Source organism: Pempheris klunzingeri, chromosome 6 (assembly GCF_042242105.1).
Source record: "Pempheris klunzingeri isolate RE-2024b chromosome 6, fPemKlu1.hap1, whole genome shotgun sequence".
Lineage (NCBI taxonomy): Eukaryota > Metazoa > Chordata > Actinopteri > Acropomatiformes > Pempheridae > Pempheris > Pempheris klunzingeri.
The window spans coordinates 6,511,955-6,537,394 of NC_092017.1; the positions used below are offsets into that span (position 1 = coordinate 6,511,955).

Below are 25,440 nucleotides of genomic sequence, written 5' to 3' on the forward strand. Positions count from 1 at the left end.
GCCTGCTGCCGCGGAGTGAGGGCTCCTCACCAGCTAAAACCGGCCCAACACTCACCCCTCATGCTTTTATGGTGTTTTAATCATTCTCATGTTAACGCAGACTGTTAAATTATTTATTTTAACTTTAAAGTAGAAGTACAGAACAGCACTAGGGTACACTCACCGGACACTTACTGAGAGCAGTTAAATATGTACAGTTTCTGAATTAGGTGACCTCTCTAGTGCTTTTTATTTTGTCTAATCATGTTTTATCTATCACCATCACTCTTTAGTTGATTTTATTGGATCCCAATTAACATTTTTCCATCTTTGTGAATCTCTCTAAGCAGGGCCGCCACCCTGTGACCAAGGGAAGTCTCCCCATGCCCCCCCACCACATCCACTTACAAGAAGTGGTCCCCCCCACTACAGACCGACAGCATGAGATGTGCTTGATGTTATGTTCAATTTGGATTTGAAAAAGAGGAAGTGGAAGATGATCACAGCTGTAGGTCAGACAGAGACAGAACCAAGGAATTTCAATAGAACTACACTACTCACAAAAAGTTAGGGATATTCGGCTTTCAGGTGAAATTTCAGGATGAACCACCACCAATACATTTCCTGCTTCAGTTAGAATTGGTATTTAAACAGTCCTCCTCATCATGCTGTTCACATTCTGACATCATGAGACCAAGACGACACCTAACTATTGATCAGCAGCACCTCAACGCTGGAGGCTTCAAACAGGTCCTCAGACAGAAGTGTCCACTGAGCTTAGAGGGTCACAGAGTGTCATCAGCAGGTTGTAACAGTGATACAGAGACTGGAAGAGTCACAGAAAGGAGAGGAGTGGACGTCCTTTGGCCACGTCCCAATTTTACGTTTACCCTCATTTACCCTCCACTGTTGTTAGATTTTCTTTCAATAAATTGTTTAAGATGAAGAAACTACCAGTGCATGCTGATACTTAAATGTCCCACTTTCATGATATAATATCACTGTAGCATTAACTTTTTACATTTTCCATGAATTTCACCTGAAAGTTGAATATCCCTAACTTTTTGTGAACCCTGTAAACAGATATAGAGTTTTATAGAGTGAAATATAAGTGAAGACAAATAAGGAAACAGGTTGCTGTGGGAAAATGAAGCTAGAGTAATGGTTAATGGTTGACAGCAGTAAAGCCAGATGATTGCTGATAGCTGAAAGACTGAGGATAAAGTAAGATAACATGAGACCAGTGAGCCTATAGAACATAATAAATGTGCTGTTGTCTGCTGATGGTACTTGATGTGTCGTATAGTTTGAATTCGTACCATGATCCTTCGTTTACTGTTTGGCCCTGCAGTTTACAGGCTGGTTTTGCAGGTGAATTAATGAATAGAAACTTGAATAGAAACACAAGTTATTGATGAGTAGGAGATGTGAAACCCTCTTAATGTTTGCTTTTCAGCAAAGGTATAGCTTCCCAGCTTTTTCAGCAGTTAAAAGGACTATTTTCTGACATCCACCATCAGCAGACTAAAGTCTAGCAGGAGAAATAGGTCCCCATGTATCCACCTAGCACTTTTATGTTACCTGTTTTTTAGGACTTAATAGTGTCTTGTGACGGCCTTGCTGATTTGTGTCTGCCACCCTGCTGTTCTCCGTCCTGAGTCTGGAGAAGTGGGTGTTGAGTTGCCTGGCCACAGCTGTAGGTCTCTGTCCTTCTGCCCTCTCTCTGGGGCTGAGTTGCTGGCTGACCACATGGCCAGAAAACCTTTGTTGTTTAGCACATTGTTTATATTTCGGTTGACTTATGTTGAGTTAATAAATATCTCCCTGCTACCTTTGGTGTGTATTCTCTCGTTTGTTGCAACCTGTGAGCCAGGGTTGCGAGAGGTCCTGTGTTAGAATCGCGGACGAGCCCCCATTTGTTACAACCCTGGCTCACGACGGCCTCAGAGACGGCCATTTATCAGGTAGGACCACACCTACAGGTGTGGCCTGGCAACTCGACACCCACTTCTACAGAATCAGGACAGAGAACAGCAGGGTAGCAGACACAAATCAGCAAGGCCGTCACAGTCTAGTTCACAAACGTTCATGTAGCTAAGGCCAACTAAAGGCCCATGGGGTTTGTCTGGCAGCCATCTTGAATTGATGTCCATGCAAGTGGCCAACAATGCAGATTTTCACAAGTCCTGAACTAGACAACATACAAAGAAATGAACCCACTTTTTCATTAAGTTTTCACACCAGGAATGAAATGGGAAGGCCACTGGCATGGTGCAGCCGCTCCTAATTCGTGGAAACAGGTCCCATTTCACTGATCATCATCATCATCATCATCATCATCATCATCATCATCATCATCCATCTCCACTTCATCCTCTTCCCCTTCATCATGACCGCTGACAACACCAGCAGCCAGATCAATGACACAAAAAAAACAGGTTCCAAAAAGATGGCCTTGCAGGTACATGGAACCCTTTCTGCTGTTAGATTTGTATCACTAAAGAGCACTCATTGCTCACTAATGTACTGCTTGTTTTGATAATTACAAGGGTGACAAAGGTTGGCTGTTTCTGCTGGTTGCAATGTCTCTGCTCATTATCAGCACAGCACTGTCGATATGCCTTTAGCAAGATAGAGGAGTTTGTTCATAAATATCAGGGGGTTTTGAAATGCAATTTTTATCGTCAAACTCTCAGGAGATTTTTTTTGGAATGTCAAATTGACATAAAACTGCTATTAATTTTTTAGTAGGAGCAACAGTAATAATGAAACAATCCTCAGTGTAGCCCACAATGGAGTGACAATGTCTTTAGTAAATAATTGTGAATATTTGTTCAATAAGAAATAGCATAATGACTTTCGGACTAGAGGCAGTCAACGTATTGACAAGTGCATAATGAAAAAACTTAGAGTGACCAATTAACCTAACCTGCATGTCTTTGGACTGTGGGAGGAAGCCTGAGTACCCAGAGAGAACCCACAGGAGCATGGGGAGAGCATGCAAAACAGCCGGCCAGCAGATTCAAACCTGGAACCTTCTTGCTGTGAGGCAACAGTGCTGATCACCACACCACCATGCTGCCCCTGCTTCTGTACTATCTCAAATATAAATGTCAGTCCCTCTAAAGGAGCAGCCCAGCTGTCAGACAATAGTATACAAATTAGAATTACTTTTTCAATTGCAAATGATATAAAAGAAGAGATACGGCTACCTGCCTCAGTCGTGAGTCACTGACAAATATAAGAGTGATTATAGGAACTGGTCACATCTTATAATTTTCACTCAAAAAAGAACAGGGTCACTATAACTTTAAAAAGAAGTTTTAAAACAGCTGATTATTTGCAGCCCGTTTCCTCCTTCCTAGGACGATTCAAGTTCCTTTTTTTTCAAACTAGTTCTGGCAGGCAGCAGCCAGGCAGCAGCCTCAGAAGCCTTTACTCTATATCATTTGGTTCTGTTTAATTTGATCATTTGCAAATGTGTCAGAAATGCGCACTGAAGTAGAATCAGCTATATCCGTCCTGTGTCTGTGTCTTGTTGAGGGATGAAGTGTCAGAATCTACATTTAAGACCTTGAGTGTTTTAGTTAGAATTCATTTAAGATGTGTTTTATCAAATTTTGTTGTAGTGGAACATGCCTGTCATTATCCCCTGCAAGCTGACACACTGAAATAGTTTTTTTTTGGCTGACCAACAGTCAAAATACCATTGCCAGCAAAACTTCTGTCAATTGACAAATTGATTCATCAACTAATTATTTCAGCTCCACAGCTGTGGTTGGTTAATAGGGGCCTAACGACACATTTGGGCCCCTTGAGAGGTGTCCCTCGGCTCTGGTTTTGAGAATGTCAGTCTGGAGGACTGTTTGTGGCTGTAGCTGGTGGCCTGAACATCAGCAGAGCTGTTTGCTGCCAGAGGGCTGGAAGCCCTGCCAGTAACACAGATCACAGTGCACAGATCATTCTGCAGCATGTCCCAGAATGTTCACTTTCAAGTTTCTGTGAGGCGAGCATCCATTCAGCAGAGCGCCACAGGCAGCGAGGCGTGTGCTCAGTGTAGATTTAATGTGTCACCCTGAAACAAGCTGTGCTTTACTCATAAACAGAATGAGCGGTTGAATGGTGGTTTGAGTAGACAGCAAACGTTGGCTAGAAGTGATTTGCAAAAGGAGATATTTACATTTCTGTTAGATTTCCCCTAAATCTTGTTTGTTTATTGTGCACTCCAGAGAATGTCAGTCAAACTGGTGTTGGATTGCTTTAATTAAGAATACCGTTGATGTGTTTTTGCTAATGAACTCTTCAAATATTGTCTGGAGCTGTGTGTTTGCATCAAAGTGATGTCAGTGCAGAAGTGAGTGACAAACACCAGCTGTGGCTGCTCATCTTCTGCTGCTAGCAAGCCCTGCTGGTACGGCAGCGTCTTAAGAACACATTCGTTACAGCCACCCTGCCAACATTTGACAGATCAACAAGTATCAACAAGCTGCACGAACAGAAAAGTGACAGATAAAGATGCCACCGCTTGATTAACGTTCTCAGCAGAGTTGTGAGTTTTAGATTAGTTTTGACTGAGATAAAAAAAAGAATTAGGATGTTCTGCCAAGAGCAACCAACAAGTCATATCAGATTTGATTGAAAGCGGTGCCGGATGTAATATATGCAAATAATACTGCAGCCTGTTGCCGAGGTAATACAAGCAACAAAAGCAGAGTACAAAGTGTGATTAAATGTAAAGGAAATATTGGTCTTAAATTCATATGATGACAACTAAACATTCATAAAAATGTCCTTAAATGGCTCAACTTTTGACTGACATTTTGACTTATCACAAAGGCATCTCTAACAACATTAACAACAGCATCACATACTGTAGCTCTGTCACTTACAGGATGCTGCTGATTTACACACCGGCTCACTGCCACTACCTTAATGTTAGTAACTCACACTGTGCTGTTCATACTGTGATATATTAAACTGTCACTGTGAGACCATCAAAGCATCTTTACTGCTAAATGCTTAATGTTGCTGGGCTGGTGAGTGAAATGCCTGAAACCTCCTGCAGAGGGCAGAAAATATAATAAAACGCACCCTACAGAGGAGGCTCCCTTTTAGATATTTCCATCACCATTTTGCCACCATTAACTATAATTATTCCCAACGCTCATCTGTGTAATTCAAACGAGGCACCTTGTCATTATCAATACATGACAATACACAGGATATAGTAAGAACTGCATTAGCCATGTGCAGAATATTACCAGGCACTGCTCAGGGTATGGTCCCAGTTTAAGGTTTGAGTTACTGTTTAATTACCATCCTCATCTGCGTTCTGCATCCCCACATTAACGCGAGCTCACTCCTCCGTTCACTCTGATTAGAGCCTGTTGTTTCTCAGCAGCCTCACACGGTGCTGCTGGGAAAATCTGAATGAATTTTGAGCACGGGTGTTCAACAGAAGAGTCAAGCAGCCAATTGCACACTTTCAAACCCACATAAAGGAAGTGTGATTGTAAAGGAGAAGTGAGAACATAAGGGAAGTACACACACACACACACACGCACACACTCGTGACGTTGACTGATTGCAAGCGGGGACAGGTATGAGTGTGTCTGATTACAGCACAGGTTAGAGGATTATGAAACAAACAAATCAATAGAGAGCCACACACATGACACACCTCATGTCCGGCATGTTGTGTTCGCCGTCTTTGGCAAAGGCCCTAAGATTTGTCCTTGAGGTTGTCATAGCAACGCCGTGTAAGTGTTCAGAGGAGGATAAATCATCCTCCCTGTTTGGAATAAAAAAAATGACAAAGTACAAGTAATCATCCCCAGCAGCTGATGAACAGGGCACAGCTCATCAGCACAAGAGCACTCACTGCAGAGCCATGGCCACTTAAACTGATACTGACTGCCGAGACACATCTGTCATGTGGCCTGTGCTCTAATTTGACATTACAGCACGTACGGCATGTTATGTCCATTTTTCAATTGAAAATATGTTTTCACCTTTGGGATCTCTATTATTTCCCACATATTTGACACACTTCTGAGCCCTTTGGTTTTTCATGCTGTGATTCAGCTTTGAATAACTGAGAAAAAGGTGTGAGCCAAATGCTGTGTTCAAACTACGAGTGACAAAGCTACAAAAAGGCTATGCGTAGCCATTACATTGGCACAGAGTTGATTGTTGAAGGATTGCATTGATGAGGGTGTCGTCATGGGCTTGTATACCTATCAATTTATGATTAGAGTAGGAATACGCAGAAGCTAACGTTAGCTAGCATAGCATCTGGCAGCTGGTTACACACTGTACACAATTATGATTTAAAAATGGATGTATGTGCACTCATAATTATTCAACCCCCGTTGCAAAATCGATGTATTGAGAAAATGTACAAACCTTCAGCTGTGTTCAATGAATAACTCAAACAAGAACAACTGAAATAACTCAACACAACTAATGGCACAGGTGGTTTCTCCAAATTCAACACAATGTGTTAGTTCTGATGACTACTGCAGTTTCAAAATCATTCAACCCCCTGAACAGAATCCATCGTAAGAGTACTCATTTGCAAATCAGGTGTTGTCTCAAGCACACGTGATGCAACTAATGAAGGGCCTCATTAGTTGCATCTGGTGTGCTTGAGATAGAAAACATCAAATACCTGGACTGGCTAGAGGTCTGTTCATAGTGATGTTTGGTTGCATGTTAGAAATATGTCAAGTCAAGAGAATCGTCCAAAAAGTTAAGAGAGGAGATCATTGCCTTGCACAACCAAGGTAACGGATAGAAAAAGATAGCAAAGGCACTGAATGTTCCTGGAGATGCTGTTGGAAGCACTTTTCACAAGGTCAAAGCTGGAGGAACACTGGCTGCACGACCTGGACGCGTCAGAAAGAGGAACCCTGCCAACAGTGAAGCATGGCGGTGGCTTGGTGATGTTCTGGGGCTACTTTGCTTCTTCTTGCACTGGAAACCTGCAGCGTTCAGAGGGCAAGATGGATTCAACCAAGCATCAGGAAATCCTAGGAGGAAACGTCATGTCTTCTTTGAGGAAGCTGAAGCTTGGGCGTCATTGGACCTTCCAACAGGACAATAGTAGCCATTAAAAGCGGTATATTGTGTTGAGTTTGGAGAAGCTATGTGTAATATCAGTTGTGAGTTATTAAAATTTTTTTGTTTTGTTTGAGTTTTACGTCGAACACAGCTGAAAGTTTGTATAGTGCAACTGTACATGTAACGTAAAAGTTACTAATAATAGGCCACCACCCTCTGCCAAGCTACATTTTATTGGGTTGGTGTACAGTAGGGTTAAATAGCACAGGGAGCTGGCTAATGGCAGTAGTGAAACAAAAACTAATGATTGGTTGCCGCTTCACCACGTCTGTAGCTTCATGTCACTGGATCCCATTGAAAATGACTAGTATGACATCACACAACATAACGGTCCCAACCACTCAGCACCCCTCAACACATTTTAAGGATGTACCTTTCAAAACGTGTACAGTGTTAGGGAGAGTAAAAATATTAGACCATGTTTTCAGTTATTCCAGATGTTTGCTACTGTCAGTATGACTCCTACTAACTAAGAAATATATCATATCTCTGTTCCACTGTTGGCTCCAATCCTCAGAGTCGCCGCCCACATATTGATCTTTTTCAGCGATTCAAGTAATAGCGAAGTGATTTAAATAACTAATGAAGTGAAATTTAAATGGGAAATCAATCTGATTATCAGTGAGCTGTTATTGTTCACCTGCTGTCTGATGAATAGCACAGCAGCTTTGCTTTTCATCCACAGTGCTCTGCAACCATGTTCATACTAAATATAGAAATTAGCAACAAGAACATGTTAATGCATTGACCAGGAGTGCTTTACTGATTTCATGCATTTGTCTTTAGTCTACATTATCCAAACCTATGACAACACGGTGTATACTGAGCATCTTCTGGGACCTTCCTCCTCTTCTTCTCGGACATCAGGTCTGATCACAGCCTAGTCGGTCACATCAGTTCGGAATCAGCTCATTGTTGAGCTGCTGAGTGTTAGAAATGAAGGGGCTGCGCAGTCTGATTGACTTGGAAATGCACATGGAAGCCAGCATGCGAGGGACAATTGTTGGCCTGCTTCACGGTGCACTCTGGGAGAGGCAGGGTTTAGGATGCAGTAATTACCATGTGCCTTCTGGCAGAGATGTAAAGAGGCTTTCAATAGATCCGTATGCACCTGGAGACGGTCCTAAACCTAATGAGGTTTGGAGAAGGGGAGAGCGACCGGGTTTGCAGCAGCATACAACTGCAATATGGCATTCTAAAAGAAATTCAAATGATATGGCTTTACACGACTTCATGGCTAGACGGACAACATATCTGACAGTTGGTTTGAACAGTGATGTAAAAGGACATTATAATTTAAAGATTATTTATAATGTAGGAGAGGCTTAAAGAAATGTTATTCTGGCTTTAATGCTTTATTGTCCGTGGACTGTCTGCATATAAGCACCTTTTCTGTGTATCCACTACTCTGTTACTATTAATGGATTGGCCTAAACCCACCTCCACTGAGGACAATCCTGCGATCTATTCGGCGCTAAGTCCCTTCAGTGTGAGACAATCACAGACACATAAAAACACCAACGTTATCAGGTTCTGCAGCAGCATTGCTCATATCTGGCCCACAGGGATGATTTCTGTAGATGGTTGTTTGAATATCTATGAGCGAATATGCAGGCAACCACAGACCGTGGGCCAAAAGATAAGACAGATAACGTGGAGCAGCTGAAATGTGACTGTTAAAGAATTTGGTGTAACAGTGACACAAAACAGGAAAATGTTGTAGAAAAGTGACATATCGTTAAGTGACCGCATCCATGAGGGGGCATTAGGTGGCTGAAATAGGCACTCAAGTCTAATCTGGGATTAGACTGCAGCTCCGTATATTGCCAAGGGATTTCTCTGTTAACCTTATGCCTTCAGGTGATGTGTGTGTGTGTGTGTGTGTGTGTGTGCGTGCGTGCGTGTGTGTGTAAGTGACAGGAGAAACACTGAAACGCTGTGATGTAAGAATCCTCTCTTTGTCGGCCTCGTCACTCAATTTATTGCTGACCATCCGCACAGTCCATTCAGATGTGTGCATACATCATTCAACTTATACCTACATGGAAAAAGTACAATCTTGGCAGATCCTCCTGCCCTTTTCATGATGTCATGGCAGGACACCCATCTGAAAGTACTCAGATATGTGAATACACCTTCCAACATGTAAGGGAAAAAAAAACAAACACAACATTGCTATTGATTTTGCAGGAAATTCGTGTCATAGTACACTATGGGATTGTTATGAAGGATGGATTCTGCTCCAGCTGATTGAGGAGGAGTTATTTTTAACCTTTAAACTGTCGGATTGTTTAACAAATAGCAATTTAGTTGTATTTTATAAGCTCATCATGAAATAATTTGGGTATGATGATGCTGAACATAAACCACAGCTGTTAAATAAATTAAATGATGTTAAAGACTGAAACAGTGGTCTCCAACCTTGTGTCAACTTAGCAAACACACAAGTGTATATTTGCCCTTTAATCGGTGTCCACAGAACTTTAATGTTCTTTTCTAATAATATTAGTCATCTCATGGGCCCCTCAGGTTTCCCACCTTCCGCCCCGACCCCTTGGACCTCAGCTTAACTGTGAGCAGGTGTCAGCATGTGTGTGGGTGTCTGAGCACAATTTGCTCCCAGTAGTATTTTTTACGTTTCTTCAGTCCGTGTGTGAATAGATGAGCTTTTCTGACTCATGATGAGTCATGTAGTGTGTGCCGTATGTTGTGGGCTGTGGACGGTGATGGACAGGTCTCCTCCCCTTGCCTGATCTCGGACCTGTCACCCCCCCCACCCCCCCCGCCCTCCGCCTGCAGAGCCGCTCATACTAATTATGGAGAGCTGGCATCGATGTTTACGCTGACTGCGCGCTCGGACGCACTGATCGGAAATATTCATCCACTGGAGAAATATTCTGCCATTTCTGATTCAAAGATGGGATCAAACAGGGACTGCCAGAGGGGGGTGGTCGGCTCACAGGACTCAGCGTGAGGAGGCTTCAAACAGGTGAGCTGGCTGCGATCACTCTTCTCTGTTTATCCTCCTCCAGTAAAACTCTCTTAGACTAATCTCAGGAAGGTTCACGACAAATGTGACTCTTTTGAAAAAAGCAATGTGGTTTCTGTCCTTTCTTTTCCTCTGTGCTCTCAGACCTTCTGCTGTCAGTCAGCTTCACTGTTCAAATAATAGGGCATTAAAGAATTTCACATTTCCTGCAGCTGACTGTCAGAGTGAATCTGACAGAGAATGTAATCTAAAGACAACAGGAACAACTTGTTGAGCCTTTACGGAGAACATCCAGCTTTCATTGTGAAGCAGAACTATATATTCCATTGTAATATGGATCATTAGTTTATGTCATTAGTTTATTTAGTCTTGGTCAATTTCTGCCTAAAGGTTCCACATAACACAGAATCTGAAGTCTCTACATGGGCTTCACATCAAATCCAGAATCCAGTGTAGGATCCTTGTTGTCACAGTCAGAGCCTTTCACGACAGGCTCCTGCCTCCATTACAGATCCTCCACAGCCCTGTAGCAGCAGTCTGAGGTCCTGGACCGGGGGGGGGACTCAGGGTGACAGAGCTTTTGATGGTTGTAGCTCCTAAATCTTGGAACTGTCTCACATTGGGCTCAATGTGGAAACCTTTAAAAAGCAGCCCAAGACAAACCTATGGCCTATTTGCTTGTGTGTTTTATTGTGAAGCATTTGTGATGTCTGTTCTTAAAAGGTGCTGTGTAAATACATGTATTATTATTTATATTATCATTATTAGTAGTATTTATTATTGTAGGCTTAGCAGTAGAGTGTATTTGTTAGACACTGCAGGCCTAACAGCTTCTTTAAGATGTGTACATTTACGAAGAAATCAGTCTATTAAAAATCAACAAGTGAATTTGGATTTCTATGAGGATATTTTTTGTGTGTGGGGGGGTATTTGGGAAGGGGGTGTTTGAATGTCCCTTTATTACACAACTACAGGGGATACAGATATAAATCAATACAAACTCAGTGAATCAGATACTGAATTCACTTCCTCATCATAATCAGATATAAGATCAGATCTGGTGATGTCAGGCTGTGGTAATGTAAAGTCACTTCTTTTAGATGGTTACTTGAAATAATGGCACAGGTTTTATTCTCAACAATTTTAATATTTTGTATTTTTTTATTAGAAAAAGACCACTGTGCTATATTGAACAGTTTCACTATGATTTAAAGAGAAAACTTTCAAATGGCAGATATAATCCCCACAGTGCGGGAAGCGGTAGGCATTTCAGTATTCATCGTCCTGTAGCCTGTGAGCTTGTGTGAGCTTCACTCAGCTTTGGTTGTCAGTTGTTGTCTGAAATCAAGAAAACTGGTAAAATATGTAAAAATACAGACAGAAATCACATCCCAATCACACTGATTTGCAGAAACCGTCCCTCCCCACACTGTTCATTACAAAGATGCATTCTCGGGTCCTCAAGACACATGGGCGGCTTAACTTTCGTCACCCTCCTTGGTGATTCTGTCAGTGTGATTTAATTTAGTGGGGGTTGCTTAACTCCCTGGTATTACCACTAATCTGCATGTGTGCACGTGTTACAACCATCGGTGTTCTCCAGAGATCAGAGAGTCATTATTTACCAGTAAGCAAGAAAAAATATCTATAATTTGAAGCAAAGATTTAATGAAATCAAACTTTGCACATGACATTTTTAGATCTGTCGGGTAGAATTGAAAGGTTCTCAAAAGTCTAAAATCTCTAGGCAAGGTATAAATATAAAAATAGGATTTTTTTTAAAGCAGTTCCTGGAGAGGACTTTAGAGCAGGAGGTGGCTAACTGGGCTGTTTCTCCAGACTGTAGCAGGGAGTGAAGAGAGTCAGTGCCCTCGGTCGTGTACAGTTGTACCTGTTCTTTAAATGGTGCCCTAATAGACTTAAGCTTCTGTATGTTGGGCTGAACATAGCAGCTACAGTCTACCTGTAAGCCATAGCTTAGTTATTTTAGAAAGCAGCTGATCGTTGACAGAGAGAGAGCACTGATCCTGTTTAGTGTTAAGGACATAATGAGGATGTATTTTTAGCTGCTACTCTCAGACAAACAGTGAAAAGTGGCCTTCAGTGAACACAGCAACAACACAGCTCTCATGAGGGAAATGACCGGTTTTCGCTGTGTTATTTCTGGCTTTTAAATCTGATGTTTGTGCCGTAATGTTGCAGTCTCACTGTGCCTTTCCCCTCTGTGTCTGTCTGCTCCAGGCCAGAATGGCAAAAATCCGCAGTGAAAACTCCTTTTTAACCAGACAGCGGCTGCCCACCAACACGCCCGATGAGGAGCTGGCTGTCATTGAAAATGGGGACAGCAGGTCTGATATCACCATAAAGTTCTCAAGATTCAAGTTATGCTCAAAAACTCATTGTGTGCTCCTTTAAATGAAGATTTTTTGATCTTTTGACCACATTTCTACCGTATTCTGACAACTGAAGGCACATCTTCTGTACCTCTGACTGCGGGGCACAATCTTGAGCATGTCATTCTCTCTCCTCCTGCTGTCCTCCAGGACTCCCTCTCTTTGTGACGACAATTCTGAGAGAGCGTCGTCTTCGGAGTCCCACAGAGACTCATTAACAGGTGCTGGGGCAATGGCCAGGTAAACGCCTGTAGTAATACTTCTTAGCTCTTAGTCTGTATTTAGCAGTGGTTGAAAGTACATTTACTCAAGTACTACACTTAAGTACTACTTAGGTACTTTACTTGAGTATTTCCATTAGGACCCCTTAGATTTCTCTTGTGACCCTTTGAGGTGGTGCTAACCATAGGTTGAGAACCACCGGATTAAACTGCAGAACTGTATATAATGCATATAAACCAGCTCCAGTAGTAAGATGTAGCTTACACATCGATGAATCAATCTAATGTCTTACAACATATCAAGTAGATGTTATTCTTCAGTAAATACTTCCTCCACTATTGGCATCGATGTGTTCTGTTAGATGATACAGTCCATCCCTAGAGTAGACGGGTGTCACCTTGTTCCTTTTTACCTCCTGCTAACCCTCCAGGCTCTCTTACTTCTTCTTAATGCTGTGGAACTGGGCGTCTCACAGAGGGAACCCCCAAGTAGAGAGGCATGACTCTTTCCTGGAGCGCTTCAGAGGCCCCGAGCTCAAAGACGTCTCCAGTCGAGACAGCAATGCCCAGTCTGCGGGCCACGGCGACTCAGTCCGGAAGAGGAAGTAAGTACCACGCTGTGACTGCAACCAGTCAGTGCTGGAAGGTTTCATCATCTGTACTCACGGTGACGATGGTTCACCAAACAGCACACTGGATCTACATTACATGAGAGACAATCCAAAACACTCAAAAAAGATGTTTGGACACTAGGACCAGGATTAGAATCTGGAAAATGTATCTTTCATTTCACTGGACAAACAGCGTTCATGTGTGACACCGTGTTCACTGTGCAACATCCTTGTCCTTTATTTCTTTCCAAAGTCTGGCCAGTAAGTGGCCGCTAGCTACTTACAACATGAATAACTGCAACAACACAGACGAGTAAGTGTGTTCATATCTGTGTGAAAAAATAGAAGTAGATTCTTAGAGAAATGTTTCATGGATCATGTTGGACAGTATTAGTGTCTTGTGTACTGTGTAGCTAATGTGGTACATGCCGCAGTAGAAAGCACAGCCTAGAGCTTAGAAGTCCTTAAAAACAACAGGTTTCCTTCCTTTTTGGTGTTTAGACAGATAACACCTCTGGCTCTTTGCTTGCTTGAGGGACCTTTTTTGTTGCAAGATGTGTTGCGGGTTGTACTGGTTGCACTTATCCTACTTACTGGTTGTAGGATACTTATCCTTCGGGGGAATATTTAGATCTGAAATGCTCAGATATACTCTAATATTTAGAGAGTCAGTGGTAAACTGACAGAAGACATGGAACCTTAGCTGTGTTATGTTGCCACCTGCTGGACAAAAGTATGACCTGCACCAGATCTTTCAAAATCAAAAGCTGTGAATCGTCCACTAGAATCCATCGTGTAGTCTGGTAGCCCCTCGTAGTCCACCTCCGTCCTTTTTCACCATCCTAAAAACTAAACTTGTGGTCCATAGCAAAAAAGAGGACAAAAAAGATGAGATTAAAAAAGATGAGAAAAAGGAGGAGGAGAAAAAAGACGAGAAGAAAGACGGGGACAAGAAGGAAGAGGAGAAGAAGGACGAGAAGAAGGATGAGAAGAAAGATGAGAAGAAAGACGACAAGAAAGATGACAAGAAAGATGATAAAAAGAAAGAGGAGCCACCGTAAGTAACCCATTAGATACAGTAGGTCTGCAGGGAGTTGGAAATTTAAAACACACCTCTGTCTGTTTCATACTTACTGTTAAAATGAACAAAAAGTTGTGACAACATCAAGTAATGTTGATTCTTTCTTAGGAAAGAAATCTGGATTATGGATCCGGCCGCAGACCAGTACTACAAATGGCTGATGGTCGTCGCAGGCCCAGTATTTTATAACCTGATAATGATTGTGACAAGGTATTGTCCATTAAAATGCTTAAAAACATAGTCCTCCCTCAGTGGGATGTTCACAAAACTTTAACGTAGTCACTTTGTCTCCTAGAGCCTGTTTTAATGAACTCCAGAACTCATATACAAACCTGTGGATATTCTTGGACTACACCTCAGACGTCATCTACTACACAGACACATTTGTCAGATCACGAACAGGTCGGGCTTTTCCAGATGTTTCGGGACAGAATTTATACTTGTATATGAATTTGCATCCATAGTAGTTTTGGATTTGGCTCCTAATTTTGTGTTTGTCTCTCAGGTTACCTGGAACAAGGTCTGCTGGTCAAGGATGCTGTGAAACTGAGAAGTAATTACAGAACAACGTCTCAGTTCAAATACGATATGATATCGATGATACCCACTGATCTGCTGTTTCTCAAATTTGGATTCAACAACCCGGAGTTCAGATTCAACCGTCTTTGCAAAATCTCAAGGCTTTTTGAGTTCTTCGAGCGGACTGAAACCAGAACCAGCTTCCCTAATGTGTTTCGTATCAGCAACCTCGTACTTTACATCCTCGTTATTATCCACTGGAATGCGTGTATGTTCTTTGCCATTTCGAAAACCATTGGTTTTGGATCTGACACGTGGGTATATCCCAATATCTCCCACCCGGAGTACGGCCGCTTGGCCAGGAAGTACATCTACTCACTGTATTGGTCCACACTGACCCTCACCACCATCGGAGAGACCCCTCCACCAGTCAGGGATGTCGAATACCTCTTCGTCATTGCAGACTTCCTCTGCGGTGTGCTGATCTTTGCTAGTATTGTCGGTAATGTAGGTGCCATGATCTCCAACATGAACGCCTCTCGTGCCGAGTTCCAGGCGAAGATCGACTCCATAAAGCAGTACATGCAGTTTCGAAAGGTCACCAAGGACCTGGAGGCCAGGGTCATCAAGTGGTTTGACTACCTGTGGACTGAGAAGAAGACCTGCGATGAGAAGGAAGTTTTGAAGAACCTCCCAGACAAGCTCAAGGCAGAGATTGCCATCAACGTCCACTTGGATACGCTGAAAAAAGTGCGCATTTTCCAGGATTGCGAAGCTGGTCTGCTGATTGAATTGGTGCTCAAGCTGCAGCCACAAGTGTTCAGTCCTGGAGACTACATCTGTAAGAAGGGGGATATTGGCAGGGAGATGTACATCATCAAGGAGGGGAAGCTTGCTGTGGTGGCCGATGATGGGGTCACTCAGTTCGTAGTGCTCAGTGATGGTGCGTACTTTGGAGAAATCAGTATCTTGGGTATCAAGGGCAGTAAAGCCGGCAACAGGAGAACAGCCAACATCAGAAGTGTGGGCTACTCTGATCTCTTTGCCCTGTCCAAGGACGACCTGATGGAAGCTCTCACTGAGTATCCTGATGCCAAAAAAGCTCTGGAGGAGAAGGGAAAAGCCATCCTGATGAAAGACAACCTGATTGATGAGGCGATCGCCAACGCCGGCGCCGACCCCAAAGACCTGGAGGAGAAGATCGGCAAACTGCAGAGCAACCTGGACGTCATGCAAACCAAGTTCGCCCAGCTCATGGCAGAGTTGACCTCCAGCCAGACGAGGATGAAGCAGAGGGTCACTCAGATGGAGGCCAAAGTGAAATCCATAACACCCGGGGACCTGTCAGAAGTGGAGGCCGACAAAGACAAAAAAGTCCAGTAATGTGAGCGCTACCCAAGGACTTTACAGGAAATGAAAGGGTTTTTCATTTACAACAGTAGAGTGACACTTTTTAACAGCCAATGTTTATATGTATTTATACATCTGTTTATTATCATTATAATGTGTCAAATTGTGTACAGTGTATGCAGAACATTCATATTTTTGTGTGTATGCTCTGATTGGCAATTCCATGTTGTCATGAAACTACTCGAGTATGTTGATCAGAAGCTTGTGGACGCAAAAAAACAGCTTTTCATAGCCTTAGACTAATGAGGAATGTTGTTTTTTCCTGATCAGTTTCGACATTTTCCCAGAAAACGTATTGATCCATCTGTACAGTACAAACTAAAATTCATACACAATAATGCATTTGACACTGGACGTGAATGTGCAAAATAAACCCAAATGCAGTTCTGTTTATAAGCTGATGAGCATACACCATCAGTTATGTAAATGTTACATGTGAATAAACATTAAAATGTTCATATGATATATATACTGCATGTGTCTACATTGTCCTTTTGTTGGTAAGAGGGGAAGCTTTGAAACTCCTTTCTGCAGCACTGCTAATATTAACATTTTTTGGATTGTTTCTCAGTGGGTCTTTATGAACCACCTACTGGCTTTAAAGGCCCTCAACCTGGCTTTGAATCTTAAGTATTTCTCATGAATATTGCTGACTATATAAGCAACAATCAATTTAAAAAAACATCATTAGTTATAACTCATTTGTTGCCCAAAAGCTCCATCAGTCTGCTTCATGGGCTGCGTGAGTGTGGTTTGATTTGACTGACAGGCACCAAACGATCGATTGTCATCAAATCTTGATTCAAATGTTGCTAAATCCTGATCCTGATTGGGGGGTGTCCCTGACATTACACAGTCACGGGAGCCATTGCTAGTATAAGAGTATTTACTATTCAGATTTAAGTTATTCATATAATATGTTGCCAGTGGACATTTCTTCATTGCATATCAATGACAAAGTTTCTAGATTTTTTTTCACCTTTATTTTTTTTTTTGCATAATAGTTGCTTTACATAATAGTTTCACATTTTCTGCGCATTCTGTATGTACCTGAGATATTTGGCCAAATAAAATAATTCATGTGACTCTTTTCCTTATGTAGGCATTGCACATTTGGCAACTGCACTTACAGATGTGCATTCAGAAACACTTAAAAGCAAACAAACCAAGGGAGGAGCGACATTTCTTTCAGGATGTGAAAGTCTGAACCGACCGTTCTGAAACGTTCTGAAACCCTGAAAGCTATCAAAAATCACACTATCAGGTCAGGGTCACCGTTCCACAACACACAGTATTCATTTTATAAGTAATACAAGAGGCACAACACAGAAACACTTTAAAATAACCTTCAGGTTAGTGGCGAGTTTGCTCTCACACTGACAGGAAACACTTTAAATATAAGTCTGCCAGTGAGGCTGCCTGGGTTAGCAGTAATAGAAAAGGCTTCACCTCTATATACCACAATGACAATCGTAAGCGAGGAGCACCATTATGCCCAGTCCACGCGGCTGTGGGATGAGAGCCTGAGGACTGAATGCTGCTACGCCATGAAGGACTGCAAAATGTGAGAAAAGTCAAACTAAGTCAATAAATAGACTGCATGTGCTGGCATTCACTAAAATCCTGTGTATAAGTGCACTTTCACAGTTTCACAAATTAAATATTGTTCCTGTTTGCGCAGAAACTAAACACACAAGAAACAAAAATAAATTATTTAAGTGCAGCGTTAAACTCTTTGGGGACCCTAAAATACTGTATATGAAACTAACTGTCAGAGGAAGTTCGGTGTCGGAGTGAAAGGCCGACAGTGCGAGTGTGACTGGTAGAGGTTGGTTAGGCACAGGGTTAGCGCAGCATTTTGTTTCCTGTCGTTTCCCCCTGTATTTTTGTGATACTCCCTTTGTTTTGTTAAAATGCAGTCAGAACCCCTTCTTTGCAGATCTGTCACAGCATCCCAAATCCTTTGGCATAAGTGATGGCCTTGAGGAGTCTCTCCCTCAGTTTTTCCTTGGAGGAGTATTCTGGGAGCAGCAGAGCGTTAAAGCAGGTGTGAGATGTTGGAAGCCTGGAGGGAAGGATGAAAAGTAAGAGAGCTGCTGGGCCTGGTGCCAAAAACGGGACAAATGTTTTACGCATTTGACTGACACATGGACAAAATAACAAAGAAGTGACTAACTGTCAGTTTCTGGTATATTTTTAGGTGATAAAATACAAAAATAATCTGTTTGAATCTGCCCTCCCTAAATCAAAGTGCTGTTCTGTACCTGTCTGTGTCAGAGCCGTTCTTGGCGATGATCATTTTTAATTTGCCAAGCCCACCGACCGGTGCTCTGTCTGTGCCGGTGGTAAACTGCAGAAACAACCTCTTCTGCTCCTCTCCAAACGAGTGAATCGTCTCCCAGAAATCTCTGTAGACAATAAAAGACAACACATGACCTGCAGCTCCGAACATGTTTCTAGATTATGACCTAACTGGTGTGCTGTGCTTGTGATGAACGGTAAATAAGACTTACTTGATAACTTGAGTGTCTTTGCTATAACCTCCATCGTACTCTGTGGCCTTTTCCAGAGCTTCAAAGTCAAGTTTCTGTAAAATCCCAGGAGATTTTTTTCTGTAAATCATTACATGTTGACTACAACAAGGAAACAAAAATCCAAATTAAGCTTTTGTTTCCTCACCCTGCTTCCACAGATAAGCAGCTCGACTTCCTCAGGTCTAAACAAATACTTCAGTGGGGACTCATTTGTGACCATGAGGAAACCTTTTTTGAAAGCTTTGAATTGTCTCTCCACACTCTTGTTGAGTATGTACTCGGCATACAGGTCCACAAACTCCTGTGAGTCACACATGTACAAAACAAAAACACCTGGTAAATGTACATTGGTCATTATTCACTTTCTTTCATAACTGTAGTCACATTAATGTGAATGTACAGAATTAATGCAAATTGCACAAACTGTATATTTTCCAGCTATTTCATATCCATTGGATTCCTACTGCTGTGTTTATTAAATGTGCAATGAAGTCGAGAGAAGAAACAGAAATGTGTCAGTTATCGGTTCTAACAATAACATTGATGGCCACTATCCTAAAGGGATAGTTCAGATTAAATGAAATAGGGTAGTACGGGATACTTATCCATAGTCAGCAGAAAATGGATTTTAGCCTCCTAAAAAAAAATCAATATCAGTTTAAGTGTACATTCTATTAAGAATATTTTCACAGCTCTACATTGTGTCACACAGCCCTTTCAGACAGGGAACTGAAGCCAGTCTTTCTTTCTCTTTGCTCGCTTCAAAGCCACCAGACTCCATTAACAAAGTAATTTTTTCTTGCAAAACACAAGAGTTGCTGGTCTACTGCTGCCTTGATTGGTTAGTTTGCTTGTGTTTTTATATGGTTGCTTCGGATTCAAACTAACTTTTTAGTTCATCGATTGAGACTGCGGTAGCAGTGGAGCTCCTGTCTTGTGGCTTTGAAGCAAGTGGAGAGAGAGAGAGAGAGAGAGAGAGAGAGAGAGAGAACAGCTTCACTTCCACGTGGAGAGCCGTCCTATCCCAATGTAAAGCTGTGAAAACAATTCAAGTGTAGCGTATGCTTGAAACAATATTGATTATTTTAGGTGGGCTTTTTTCTTCTGTGACTGAAGTACTTTTCTTTTTGCTGCCCCCATCCACAGCATTACATTACTTAAAGTCTGTGCCAGGACTCCTGCCCACTTCTCCAAACTGGGGGCATATACTGCAATACACTGCAAGTACACTATGTACTACACTTTGGATAAGTAACCTCACACGACCCCTTTTAAGACATGTCAGTAAAAACGTTGTAATTCAAACCCATCTAATGTACCAACTTAAAAACAACTTCAAACCATTGTCCTTCCACCACTATGACAGGTACTGCAGCTCCTTAACTAAACCACTTTTCACCTGTCTGTTCTCCTTGGTAACAGGGGCCTGGTCTCCCTGCTCCTTTAAGTCATATAACACTGGGTTCCCAAAAAGGTCTTTGTGTGATATCTGGAAGGTGAGCACCATGTCGTTCTCTACATCACCGGTATATTCAAGCAGCTCTTTGAGACTCTGGTAGAGAACCTGCAAGATGACAAGAAAAACATCTGCTGTTAAAGAAATTGTTTGAGATTCTGGGAAATGAGTCTGTGTGCTATCTTGTCGGGAGTTATATCAGAAGACCTTTTCCATTCTCGTGTCTGTCACTAACATGATACATGATCTCGTTTTTTTAATCCGTACAAAAATCAGAGTCAAAATGACACATTACGGCTTTATGGGTGATCATGTTCTGGGGGGATTTGGTGGCCTGGTCAGTGGCTTCCTAAAGTCTCAGTGTCAAAAACAGATTTGGAAATACAGCAGTGATGAACTGACTTTCACTGTATATAAACTTTGGAGAAAGTTACTGTACTGGATGTGAGTCTGACAGGTCCAAGTAGGTCCCTTTCTTGCCCATGAGTTTCCTGTAGACAACCATGGGGAAATGTACGTCCAGGATGCAGTTGTTGTAGATGGCGAGCCCCAGGACGAGTCCCACAAGAGTGTACTGCGCTTCGTTCTCCAGTGAGGATGAATTAAACCAAAACAGTTTTGTGTCGTCATCGTAGGTGAACATTCCTGTTTGGGACATCAAACAGAGAGGGAAAAACACATAAGGAATAATGAAATACTTGGGAAATGGTTACCTTTGGACAGAGCCAGGCTGTTTCCCTGTTTCCCAAAATGCAAAGCTATTCCATTCATATGATAGAAAACAGGGACACATGGGAAGCAACTATAATCAACATAACATTGTTTGTTCGTGTCTCACCTATGTCGGGATTGAAAATTTCCTCCAGGACCAACTGAAAGAACTCCTTTGAAACCCCTCCCTCGTCGACACCTTGCTCGCCCTCAAACTCAACAAACAGCTGCTTCTTCAGGTCGGATGGATTCTCCATGGAGATCATCTCCAGCTGCAACGGAGGGCGTGAATTAATTGACAAGCACAGCAGGACTGAGCCTCCATTTGACATCCCATGCACATGCAGTACAGTATCATATCACGGTGTGACTCACTCTGACGAGGGCGTCGTCGATGATGTGATCTCTGCGCACTTTGAGCTTGAGATAGGGGTTTGGCTGCTGGCCCTGCACCATGCTGTAGAGGGCCGTGAGGCGTCGCTCGCTGTACATCCTGATCCTGTTGTCGTAGTACAGTCCTTGGTTCTTGGTAATGACATTGAGGATGAAGGGGCAGCTCTGGAAAGAAAACTTGGTTTCGGCGTTGACCTTGAAGAAGGTGAAATCCTTATCCATCTCCACTACTTCGTTAAGTGACTCGTTAATAAAGTCCTCAAAGGGGATGAGGGGTCTCCTGCTGTCTATGGATCTGACACCCACTTCTTTCTCCAAAGGATCGACACGAGGACCCTTCTTATAGAGACGCTCCTCACCTAACAGCTCATGCAGGGAGAGCTCATCGGACTCGGACTCCTCCTCGTCCTCCTCGTTGTGCTCCACATCCACATCACCACCTTGGATACTTGCATAGAAGACGACTTTTAAACATTGGGTCGCGGCCACCACGGTCTCGTCATCATTTACCAGATTTTCGCCATCGTACTCATTGCTGACGACTGTGAACGTGATGAGCTGCTGGAAGGTCTCCATTATACGACGGGTGTGTGAGAGGCCGTACGCGGACCAGAGCTTTGACAGCCTGGCAAGCGCAGTCACCGGCAGTTTGCTCATCGCTTTGCAGAACTGCGGCAGTGCCACCTCCAGGTACTCTGGGCTGTGGAGGTTACTGTTCTCCATCACAATGATGAAGATGTTCAGGTAATCTGGGTTTGTTTCGTACACGTCAAGGTATTCCAGGTCAAGTTCCATGTTTGGAGTGAGGTAAATGAGTGCATTTACAAGAGCTGCCTCCACCTGGTCGATGGCTAGAAGTCTGTCATAGACTCTCCTCACGGCGTCAATGTCCACCGTGACCTCAGAAGGGTCGAACATTTCGTGAACACCCTCGTCTGGTAGAGCAGCTACTGAGGAAGCACCCATCGTCTCGGATGTTTGCTCACTCTGCTTCTCATGCTTATTCACATCTGTTGGGTCAAAAGAGTCAGGGTTTCCAGCGGCGTTGCATTCATCCTTCCTGAAGCTCTTCATCAAGGCTTCCGCGTTGGAGAAAATCCTGCCGATGGCGCGAATGAGAGTGGAGTAGTCGCCTTCCTCCTCACAGAAATGCAGGATCGTACATACGTTGTTCTCAGTGAGGAAATGAACATCTGGACCAAAACAGTCAAAGGAAGAGTGAATTAACACAGTGAACGGGTTCAAAGTCAGCGTCCATTAGAGTCAATTTTACAGTACCTGAGAACTCCTCCTTGGTGGGACAGATGCCCGCATCGCCCATCCTACTGTCCAGAGTGTGTTCGTTGGCACTGGGGTCTGAATGTCGGGTGCACAGTTTGGCATTAATCTTAAACAGCTCAAGCGCTTTGGCAGCTGCTGAATTGTTATCCAAAGGTTGAAAATTACAGCATGAGGCGCAAAACTCATTCGTGCAGTCGCCATTTCCACAGCCTTCAGTTAACTGCCGAAAGTAGCGCTCAATTAGATGCTTTGCAGCCGCCCTGTTCCTGCGTGACAATTCAAACAGGAAGTCAGACCAATAGTTCAAAGTCCTCTAGTGTTCGGGAAAAAAAGCATAAACGCATTCTTGCAATGCAGATAAAACATCGAGTGACTTTCGCTACCCATCAGAGCTAAATGTTCAACAATTGCTTTGACACATGCTTTTGTTTTAAAAGGCTATGACACAACGCCACAGAGATGGCAACAACTCTTCAGATAGTTAATTTAGCTAACTGCACGTACATTAGTTTAACTAGTAGTTTCACTAGTGCAAATAGAGTGACTTACATTCGGCTGGATTCAAGTACCCTCCTGCAGGCCCAAGTTACAGTCTCTGAAAGAAACATTCGGCAATAATGTAAAACGTTACTTATCCTTCTGTGAATATACAGCTTATAACAGAAAACAGCTGCTGCTTTTCAGTAAACCGATTCAGCTTTCTGATGTCACCTTCTATCGCGCTCCTCTATCATCCAATCTTATTAACATTCATGGTTACTCTGAATCCAGAGTGAGGCATTTTGAAGTGTAGCCGTGTCCTACTTTGGAGCAGCTGTGTGGAATAAACGTCTCCAACATCACTGGGCATGTGACTCTGCATCATGCAATTCAGGTCTGATGTAGTTGGATATCTAATTTCATGCATACCAGGTGACATCATCATCATCTGACCTAATAAGTTGTTATTTTAGGGTGGCAGTGGGAACCATTGTGGTGCTCAATCCTGGATCTCAGAGCACTCATTCAGTAATGACTGTGTAGTTAGAGGGTAACATACAATACAGCTGTTTCATCATCCACACTGTACTTATATTATGTTGAGATATTGAGTGGACAGTATTGCAGTTCTTCTCTAAATCTAAAACAATATTAAGTTCACATGTTCAGTCATTTCTTCCCTCAGTGACACCTATTAGACTAAAACAAGGCATAAAAATGTCACATCCTCCAGTACATTACACCTGGTTAAATCACATGGAGTCCTGGCTGTTAGTAGCCTCATGATATTGCAAAAACTTGCCAGCTGACTGTGGCAGCAAACAGCACTGATTTTATTGGTTGGAGAAAGTCCTACTTTCACCGCCTGTGGCTACACCTCATCACATTATTAGCAAACAGCACAGGACGTGAACACACCACGAAAAACAGCGTTAATTCAGTGTGAAGTTTCGGCCATGTCTCCGGCACTAACCTGAGATTTGAACAGGGATACACTCCTCTATGTGTGTGTGTGTGTGTGTGTGTGTGTGTGTGTATGTGTGTGGGTGTCGGTGACACTGCAAAAAGCCTCCTCTGTCGGGCCGTCACTCAGTGCGCGCGCTGCGGCTGTTTTACCGACCTCCGCCCGCTGCGGCTCAACCAGCGTCTCTCTGTCCAGCGACTCGTCGCCTCAGCGGGGCTGATAATGCGGCGACGCAGGGAAGTCCTGACACTTCTTTGTGTGTAAGTCAGAGCCAAATATCCCCCTCCACCATGTTGTAAACAAGAGCGCGATATATCCCGGCATGCAGTGCGACGCTGTCAAACACCATGCCCCCTCCCTCCTCCCTCCTCCCTCCTCCTATTCCTCCTCCTCCTCCTCCTCCTCCAGGAGCCACCCGAAATAAACTTTATTCACCTTAAAAACACTTCCGTCAATAAGGCGTTGTGATTAAATCAGGCCGGAAGTTAAATGTCCATGACTCCTGTTGTGTTTGAGTGACACCCACGGTCATTAAAAGAAGACAATGTCTAAAGGAATATAAAAGAAAAATAATAATTAAAGCTGCAGGCAGCGTTGGAGGGCCCTCGCACCTCCGTGCACGTCGTGGCGTGCGGCGGCTCCGTCCTGTTGCTGGACTCCGACCCTTCCACGCGATAAAACAGGGATTTTACCGAACAGAACATCAGTGCTTCTCTTCTACAGCTGACTCAATCAGTCAGTTTATGTCATTGTGTTACTTCGATGCTTTTAATGGTTAGTTTGGATCCAAAGAAATATTTATATAGCACACAACAACACAAACATACTAACCGAATGAGGCAGCTTCCTGTGTTCTGTGTGGTAAAATCCCTGTTTTTGTGAATGTAGTCTGGTGTGTGTGCAGAGAGCGATATAACGGCTGTTTGTGGTTAAACCAAAAGGATCTTCCAGGTTTCTCTCTGTAGGGATCCTTTCCATGATGCTGTCACACACTTAGAATAACACTCTGAGCCTGTCAGTGGATCAAACAAGCACTTTTAGTGGACCTACTGTGATCAGGTGCAGTTGGCAGTCGACTGAGGCAAACTGGACCAATTGAGCAACTGAGCTGCAGTGAAACGAGGAAAGCTTCAGTGTGACTGCAGGATTAGTTGGTTCTGTCATGAGGAAACCAGCTGGAGGTTCCTGCAGGGAGACTCTGACCCATGTGACGACGTGACACCTCATCGCTTCACACCGTCGCATACTAAGAGCAGAAGATGGGCCGCATGTGTCGTACATCCAGATCACACACCT

General features: G+C 43.1%; 2 protein-coding genes across 4 annotated transcripts; one reads left to right on the forward strand and one right to left on the reverse strand.

Moving 5' to 3' along the window:
* The first annotated feature begins 10,043 nt into the window (after positions 1-10,043).
* On the forward strand, positions 10,044-16,786 carry cnga3a (cyclic nucleotide gated channel subunit alpha 3a). Its single transcript, XM_070832272.1, has 9 exons — positions 10,044-10,090; positions 12,332-12,438; positions 12,634-12,723; positions 13,136-13,309; positions 13,569-13,628; positions 14,184-14,372; positions 14,505-14,606; positions 14,692-14,798; positions 14,902-16,786. The coding sequence occupies exons 2-9, from the start codon at positions 12,338-12,340 to the stop codon at positions 16,296-16,298; spliced, it is 2,220 nt and encodes a 739-aa protein (XP_070688373.1). The 5' UTR covers positions 10,044-10,090; positions 12,332-12,337; the 3' UTR covers positions 16,299-16,786.
* A 507-nt stretch (positions 16,787-17,293) lies between these two features.
* ube3a (ubiquitin protein ligase E3A) lies at positions 17,294-24,439 on the reverse strand. Of its 3 annotated transcripts, none has more exons than XM_070832224.1 (11): positions 24,301-24,439; positions 23,250-23,295; positions 22,698-22,775; positions 21,402-22,612; positions 21,154-21,298; positions 20,755-20,960; positions 20,259-20,423; positions 19,005-19,160; positions 18,839-18,912; positions 18,590-18,733; positions 17,294-18,390 (listed from the first exon to the last, which is right to left on the reverse strand). In XM_070832224.1, exons 3-11 carry the CDS (start codon positions 22,738-22,740, stop codon positions 18,270-18,272), a joined length of 2,265 nt encoding a protein of 754 aa, XP_070688325.1. In that variant the 5' UTR covers positions 22,741-22,775; positions 23,250-23,295; positions 24,301-24,439; the 3' UTR covers positions 17,294-18,269. The 3 variants fall into 3 exon arrangements, with proteins under 3 accessions (XP_070688325.1, XP_070688324.1, XP_070688326.1); XM_070832223.1 differs by having other exon boundaries at positions 22,698-22,966; XM_070832225.1 differs by lacking the exons at positions 17,294-18,390; positions 18,590-18,733; positions 18,839-18,912; positions 19,005-19,160 and having other exon boundaries at positions 20,264-20,423; positions 20,750-20,960; positions 22,698-22,966.
* Positions 24,440-25,440: the final 1,001 nt, after the last annotated feature.